The sequence below is a fragment of the Austrofundulus limnaeus genome, unplaced genomic scaffold (genome assembly GCF_001266775.1).
Source record: "Austrofundulus limnaeus strain Quisiro unplaced genomic scaffold, Austrofundulus_limnaeus-1.0 Scaffold607, whole genome shotgun sequence".
Taxonomy (NCBI): Eukaryota; Metazoa; Chordata; class Actinopteri; order Cyprinodontiformes; family Rivulidae; genus Austrofundulus; species Austrofundulus limnaeus.
The window spans coordinates 14,787-23,183 of NW_013953009.1; the positions used below are offsets into that span (position 1 = coordinate 14,787).

An 8,397-nucleotide genomic window follows, 5' to 3' on the forward strand; every position below is an offset into this window, starting at 1 on the left:
GTGTGACATGACACCCCTGATCTGTGAACCAATCATTGAGCAACAGTAGCTGACATCATAAAATTGCACCAGGAAGCCCGGCCYGAATACAGCCACGGCTCTCAGGGTTCCAAAGATGGAGGAGGAACTGGACCATAAGGGCTAATGCAAACAGGCTGAACCCCAGTTTGAACCCGGGCCAGGACTTGCAGTGCAAAAACACCATAATTCACCAAAAAATTGGTCATTCAAAGAATCATCTACAGCAGGTAACATATTAACCATTCATAAACTTTCCACAGAAACCTACTTTGAAACATCCAAACTGTTCCTTTATTTTTAAGCTTCTCAACTAGGATTCACTCATATCAAAAAAGAAAAAGAAGTGAGATTAAGACTTAAAAGCAAATTTTAAAAAATATATATATAAATTGTTTCTTTTATCTGGGTAAAGATCAAAAGTTTTGATGTATTTTTTTTAATTCTCAAAAGCAGAAGAAAAGGGGACAGTGGCCTTATTTTATCTTTGTTCATAACTGCTTCCAAACATTACATTTCTAATTAAAATTTGTTAAATTTTGTATCTGACGGCCTTTAAAACCTAGTATAAAATCAATTATATACCTGAACAATACAAAGCTCAAACATTGTGCATTACTAAGTGCACACCTTGCAGTACGTATATTTTGATCCATGTTAATAATTAGTAGCATGTTGACACGTGTTTCTGGTTAGTGAATGAGTTAATCCAGATAAGACAGAACAGTTACTTAAATAATTAACATTCAAAGATAACTAGTTCACATTTACCTAAAAGTTTATCAGCTTCATTCTTATTACGCTGCATTCTGATTTAAGGCAGTGTACGACAGAGCGGACCTCCACTGGAAACATGTTCCTGTACATTTGCATTAAGATGTAAGAGAGCGAATCGCTCGCGGCCTCTAGGTGTCGAGAGCCGCTATAATACAGATGGGTTTTGGTCGTTAATACCTTGTTAAGGCCCACAGAGGAAATTACATTCAACCGTAATTAAATTCGCTGAATTGCAGCAGTTTTATGTATCAGTGTTGGGGTGAAAGTGTGGTCATTTCACTTTTAGTRCAGCGTAGTCCTCTGTGTGAGAGTGAGACTATTGAACCCAAGACGTTTAGTGCAGCGGTTTATGACTCGATCAAAAGTTTGCACAGGTTTTATGACGCGGCTTTACGGCGCTCAGGCGGGCAGCATGAAACACGGGCCCCGGCGGCACCAGCTGTGAGTACATCTGTTCATAATTTATGTTGGTAGAGTGCTGGAATCACTGCAGCATGGTCTAGTTTGTTAAAGTGCAACTTTAAAGAGAAAGTGACGGACACCCAAGAAAAAAAATCTTTTACTTCTTTAGGTTGGGTAGCACCTCTAATAGAACATCTTCCAAACAGCAACAGTTTGGAAGTAGATTGGTCCACATGAACTAGTGATAATTATGTAAATGTTTTCTTTTGCAAGGAGCTAAAATATCTAGAAAAGGCACCAGAGGGCACAAGTGGTGCCTTCATGAGGAGCGTCTTTCAGTCGATCAAAACAGTAGATAAAGGTCGGCAGACACAAAGGACGTCTTGTAGAGTCATTAGACAGCAACTGGTGAAGGTTAATAGGGGTTTGCACCAGGCTGGGTGCTCAGAATGTGGTGACCTGATCTTGGAACTAATGAAGACCAATGAGCACCAATGGTACTAATGGGTTCTGTTGGATATGGATGGGCACCAGTGGGCCCCAATGAGCACCAATGGGTACCAATGAATACAAATGGTCATCAGTGAGTACCAATGGACATGATTGGGCATCAACGAGTACCAATCGATACCAATGCGCACCAATGGGAACCAATGAATACGAATGTGCACCAATGGGAACCAATGAGCACCAATGGGTACCAATGGATATGAATGGGCATCAATGGGTACCAATGGATACCAATGGGTAACAACAGATACAATTGGGCACCAATGGGTACCAATAGATACAAATTGGCACCAATGGGAACTAATGTGCACCAATGGGAACCAGTGAGCATCAATGGGTACCAATAGATATGATTGGGCATCAATGGGTACAATCGATACCAATGGGCACCAGTGGATATGAATAGGCACCATTGGGTACCAATGGGTTCCAGTGGATATGCATGAGCACCAATGGGCCCCAATGAGCACCAATGGATATGAATGGGAATCAATGAGTACCAATGGATATGATTGTGCATCAATTGATACTAATCGATACTAATGGGCACCACTGGATACGAATGTGTACCAATGGATATGAATGGGCATCAATGGATACCAGTGGGTACCAATAGATACAATTGGGCACCAGTGGGTGCCAATGGATACAAATGGGCACCAATGGGAACTAATGAGCAGCAATGGGTACCAACGGATACCAATGGTTATCAATGGATACGAATGAGCACTAGAGGGAACTAATGAGCACCAATAGGAACATGAGGGCATCTATAGACTATGAAGTTTCTGGTCGCCCAAGACAGATCATCCAAAATGATTGTTGTATGTCTGTGCCTACCATCTGAACACAGACCATGGCCTACACATATGATGGCTCCTAAAGTAACTCTGCCAATCCTGTGGAGAGACACWCTAGCATTACATCTGTACCATGGTGTGGGGAGCCATAGGGTCTGAGTCTAGGTCATTTCTAATAGTGAATCAGGGACCCTGGTAGGGTTAGTTATTAAGATGAAATTTTTGGACTACTTGCATCAGTTTCCTCCAATTTCCCCCCAGCTGAACATGTATTGGATCAGTTTGGACTCATGAGGAGCAACAGCATGACTCTGCTGCTTTAACCAGAACCGAGGGTGCCACACCCCACTGACGTGGGACCAGCACTGTGCTCGTATGGCCGACTCCTTTATCTATCTGATTTGATCTGATCTGATCTGATCTTGACAGCCAAGTAATGTTGCACCCATAGTTTCATTTAATTACCACCACTCCGTCTGGGCACTGTTTTAGTCAGTAAATCGAATTACTCAGTAATCATATTCAAGTCAAAGACAAATGTTTTGATGGACAGACGAGACAAAAATGTTTTYTTAGTTTATTTATAGTGACCGTTGTTCTGTAGAACTGGGATTACAGAGGTGTTGGACATTTGTTTTGGAAAAAGCAACATTCATTAGAAGTTTAAAGAAATCAAAGATTCCTCCCTACACCTAGAAATGAGCTGCACTTACAAAAACTACTTCACAAATAAGGATTTAAGTTATTTTAATTGTCACACCTTTGTAAAGTTAAGTTTGATGTACCCCGGCGTATTACACATTTAGTTTTGATCTTTTTTTATCAACCATGAAACAAAGCAATGTCTAAACTCAAAGTCTTGGAATATTTACGTCCTGTCTGTTTACGTACAGACGTGACAGTAATGACCGATGGCTGGATTACTGGGTAAACATTTTGTTTAAACTCTATAAAAGGAAACAACTACAACTGAGCAGATTATGAGCATAGTGCTCCATTTTGTACAGGAATATTTGAAGCCCCAGTTTGAATTAGGGGTCAAAGAACATCAGCTAAACACCAAGAAACTCCGTCTTTGWTTCCACTTAATAACTTGACCTTGTGTTTTGTGAGAAATGTTGAATATCCAGAAGATAAAGAATCAGTAAAATGTCAGTAAAAATTCCTTCTGTGTGACTTGGACTTGCTCTCTGAGGCCTGAACTTGCACATTCTTGAAACAAATTCTAAATCAGCTGCCCTTTTTTAATTTTGCTTGATCTGACAAGCTTTGTTCTTTGTCTTCAGTCAAAAGGGTTGAACTCTTTTGCTTCGGGGCAGCCACTTTCCTCGATTGAACACTTAAAAGTCTGAAATTAGTTGTTTTTTGTAGCCAAACCTTTGACTTTCTGAAATACATTCAAAACAGCACAACAGCTGCAGTGCACGTCTCAATATAAGCTGAATACGTTTTATTAAAAAAAATTTAAAAAAAAAACAGTAAAGACTATGTTTAACTCCTAATATTTTAGTTGTAGTCACAGCTAATGCATCTCAGACCAATACTATACCTCACAGCTTCCTTTATTCATCTCCTGCTTTGGCAGTTATTTTAGGAGGAGTCCAGTGGAGCCCAGTCGTTGGTTCAGAATGGTGAGAGGCACCTCTTGGCTTGGAGCTCAGATTGGATTGCAGCCAAAGACGTGAAAACAATGAAGAACGTTTCAGATGTTGGTCTCCCGTTGCATGGACTCCTCGTCTTTCTGACTTTTGTCGACCAGCTCCTCCGAGGCCACGCCGTCCGCCTCATTGTCGCCCYGAACTCGGTCGGGATCCTCCGTTTCAGTCCGTTTGTACATCTCCGCCTGCTTGCGCTCGCGATCCAGGAGTCTGTAGTTGATGAAGTTCCCGATGAAGAGCCAAATGCTGGCCAGGATCACCACGCCACCGCAGCAGAAATACATGTACTTGTAATTTTTCGTGATGTCGACCAGTTTTCCTGAAAGACAAATCGGAGTTTAAAACCTTTATTTTCGGGTCTTGTTGCGTAGCGAAGGCGAGGCCGTACCTGCTAACGGTGGACCGATGAGAACTGGGCAGCACTCGACGATGGTCGTGAGCCCCACGGCGCTGGAGAACCTCGGGGCTCCGACCAGGTCCATCAGCGTCTCGAACAGCACCGAGCTCACCATGCCAAAGGCGAAGCCGAAGAACACGGCGTACACCACCAGGCCGGTGTAGCTGTTCGCCAGCGGGCAGAGCATGTGGCACACGCCGTTGTACAAAACAGCAAAGCTGAAGAAGTACTGGATCCTGGGCCGGACCCAGCGCGAGTTCGCCAGGAGCCCCATGGAGGGCCTGGCAACCATGTCGACGAATGCCAGGATGGAGAGCAAGAAGGCGGCGGAGTACTCGTCCACACCCATGTCTTTGGCGTACGCGGCGAGGAAAACGATGGGCGCGAAGAAACCCAGGAACATGATACAGTTCCCCGACAGGTAGATGAGGAAGCCGCGATGCTTGAAGAGCGACAAGTCCAGGTACTTGTTGACCAGCTGCCAGGCGCTGCGCTTCTCCGTCGTGGTCGTGATGGCCGCCAGCGCCTCTTCCTTCTTGGCTTGGCCCGGAGGCGGTCCCAGTGGCCTCATGAGGGACCCGGCCACGCAGCAGTTCAGGAGCAGGCCCCCCAGGATGAGGAAGCTGCCCCTCCAGCCAAACTGATTGAAGAGGTACTGGTTCAGGGGAGCCAGGGTGCTGAGGAAGACCGGGCTGCCGGCCATGGCTAGTCCGTTAGCGATGGGACGCTTCTTGAAGAAGTATTTGCCGATCATGGTCAGAGCTGGCTGCAGGTTGAAGGCCAGTCCAAGTCCTACGATAAAAGAAGAGATAAAACTTAAGATCCTTAAGATCATTTTTACTGAAATAAGTCAAATTAAATTCGCAAAGTGCTGCCAAACAAGAGAAAAGATCCTGTAAACGTTTTATTGTCAACTAACCAATGTTATGTTGCTATAGTTGTGACTTTGTAAATCTACTCTCTTTATTGGTAATGAACTGATATCATACTGTATAAATGCTAATAATTRAATATATGTATCTATAGAGCTGGGCCATATGGCCTAAAATCAATATCATGATATATTGACAGTTCACCTCGACAACGATAAATGCATGATAACTCTTACCACCCCCACCACACAGTCATAACACTATACACTGTGTCCATGTTCTTAATCAAAGTTCACAGTTTAGATTTTGAACAGCTTTTCTGTGGTTTGTATTTGTCATTTTAGTGTTAAGGTGTACTCATTTATTCATTTATCTAAAAAAAAACAAATTCTATATTCAACTAGAAGCACTCAGAGAGTGCAAACCTCCGCCAAGACCAATTTCCTCCATCCTGTAAGAGTTAATGCACAAAAGCAGAGAGGGAAACACATTTGCCCAATAAGTTCTGACGTAGTGAACATTTAAGCAGCAGTATGCAYRGGGTTTCTTCTCGGTGGAGTCCAATGTGAAAAAGAAAAAATAAAAGTCAAGACTTGTCATCCGACGTTATTCATGGTCAAAGTGGTGTGGGATTAAGCTCCTAAGTTTTCATCAGTCACATTTCACCATGTAAAACATCTGTTTTATCTCCTTGTATGAGTTTGTAATGGTTTGACTCTCTTTATAAAGTGCTTCCTGGCTCCCCCCGTCTCCAAACTTTGAGGCCCGGCAGCTCTCTGTTTACAAGCCTAGTAGAGACAAACTGTTTTGATTGGTTGTTTCGGAAATGTGGTGTGTTTGAGGAAATGGGAGAAATAAGTTTCATGGTGCAGTCACGCACTTCCTGGTCACAAAACGTTCTGTAAATGTGCATATTTTGGCAAATATTATTCATCATTAAATCTGGTTTTAGCATTACTTTTATAAAGTTTGAAATCCGTGCTGTCCAATCCAGCTCACTGTTTTTCACAGAAGCCCTGTGAAAGCATCACAGCTTTGCCGATCTCAGAGTGTTAAAAGAAAAAAAATTCCTGTATCCGCATCGTGATCCGGAACATCACCAAAATTTAAAGGTGTGTTCCTTGGCCCAGTACACACATGTGGTAAAAATGTCATGACAATCTGTCCACAAGTTTTTGAGTAATGTTGTCCACAGACAGAAAGAACGACAGAACGACAGACAGACATATGYGACCGAAAACATTACCTCGCTCTTGGCTGAGGTAACAAAAAAATTTTCAATAGAGGTTTAACTTCTTCTTGAGCAACAAATCTTACACTATACCATTTTATATTTCTCCAACAGATTAACCTTTATCATTCTCTTAAATATACATGCTGATCTGGCCTTTTTAATGTCATCTTCCAGATTATTCCATAATTTTATTCCCTGGACTGTAGCACTCCGTCCCCTCAAGCTGGTTCGAACTTTAGGTTTGACAAACATTTCTATCTCTTTAAGATTGTAACAACTCTCTCTTTTAGCAAAAAGTAATTGGATGTTCGAAAGTAATGTGTTTTTAATATATTTAATAAAAACACTTTTGTCAAGACTTGAGTCAGATATAGTCATACAAATATTTAACCATCTTCATAACATTTCAGTGCAAACACATTATGAATTATTATTTTATATTTAAAAAATATACCAAATATCTTTTTGTCCTGCACAAAATAACTTAAATACATTTTTTTAGTTAGACTGACTGATTTCTCTATTAAATAACTATTTCTTTCAAAAAGATGATATTATTTTAGAGCTCATGTAATCATTGAATACTATTTATTCTTCATATTTGATCATTTATTGAATCACAGAGCAGTTCAGTCACAGTATGGTTCTTTTTGATACTGTATAACTATCATTAGATTGTGTAGTGAAACTGAAACTCTGAACTGTACTTTGGATTGCTCCACATCATTTACAGTAGAGCTCATAAATAAATGTTTTCTGTTTAACGACCCCTCAGGATGTAACCAACACACAGAATCTACACACAAAGCACTGCACAATAAAGAGTTTGATTATAGAACAGGTTTGCTGCTCCCACAGTTTAATTTTTAACCTCTGGTTAAAGGTAAACCCACTGCAGAAGTGCTTCTGTGTAGTGAAACAGACTGACCTCCAATGACTCCGATGCAGATGTACAGCTGCACCACGTTGGTGCAGAACGAAGCTAAGACCATGCCGGCAGAACAAAGGCAGCCCCCCATCATGACGATGGGCCTGCAGCCGTACGTGTTGACCAAAATACTGCTGATGGGACCTGAAATGAAGAGAATATTGTTCCTCCATTTAGTGTCACTTATTCCAACATTCTGTAAGTTTGATACAGGTTTAATTAGTTTTACACTTGAAATTTGTTCATTAATAAAAGTAGCTATATTGTCATAAAAATATGAACATATTTTACTTTTACTGCAAACTGGAACTAAACTGTTTCAGTTTTACACAGTAAACTTTCTGCCTCCTTAAAAACTACTTGATTTAGAAAAGTTACATTATATAAATATATTTGAAAGTTTATTAAATTAATCCGAATTCTTTGGATTAAATTGACTTCAAGCTGTTTAAAACAACAGCACAGCTAAATTAGAGGATTTGCATTTTCTGCTAAAACGCAGCATGAAATTAATGCTAAAAGGTTTTTGCAGAAAAAAATGCACAATTTATTTTAAAATAGCCAAAAAAGGCTGAAATTAGTAGAAAAGTAAGTGAGTAAGTAAGTAAGAAAGTAAGTAAGTAAGTAAGTAAGTACCGGGTAAGTAAGTAAGTAAGTAAGTAAGTAAGTAAGTAAGTAAGTCAGTAAGTAAATCAGTCAGTCAGTCAGTCAGTCAGTAAGAAAATAAGTAAGTAAGTAAGTAAGTAAGTCAGTAAGTCAGTCAGTCAGTCAGTCAGTCAGTAAGAAAATAAGTAAGTAAGT

The 8,397-nt window shown here is 40.7% G+C and overlaps 1 protein-coding gene across 3 annotated transcripts in view; it reads right to left on the minus strand.

The window, feature by feature from the left end:
* Positions 1-3,070: 3,070 nt before the first annotated feature.
* Positions 3,071-8,397, minus strand: part of LOC106531222 (monocarboxylate transporter 2) — a 28,764-nt gene continuing 23,437 nt past the window's right edge. For all 3 annotated transcript variants that reach the window (XM_014027013.1, XM_014027011.1, XM_014027012.1), the window contains 3 exons: positions 7,597-7,740; positions 4,554-5,354; positions 3,071-4,484 (listed from right to left, as the gene is read on the minus strand). In XM_014027013.1, the coding sequence (XP_013882467.1) occupies positions 4,210-4,484; positions 4,554-5,354; positions 7,597-7,740 (1,220 nt within the window). In that variant the 3' untranslated portion in view covers positions 3,071-4,209. The remainder of the gene's footprint in view (positions 4,485-4,553; positions 5,355-7,596; positions 7,741-8,397) is intronic.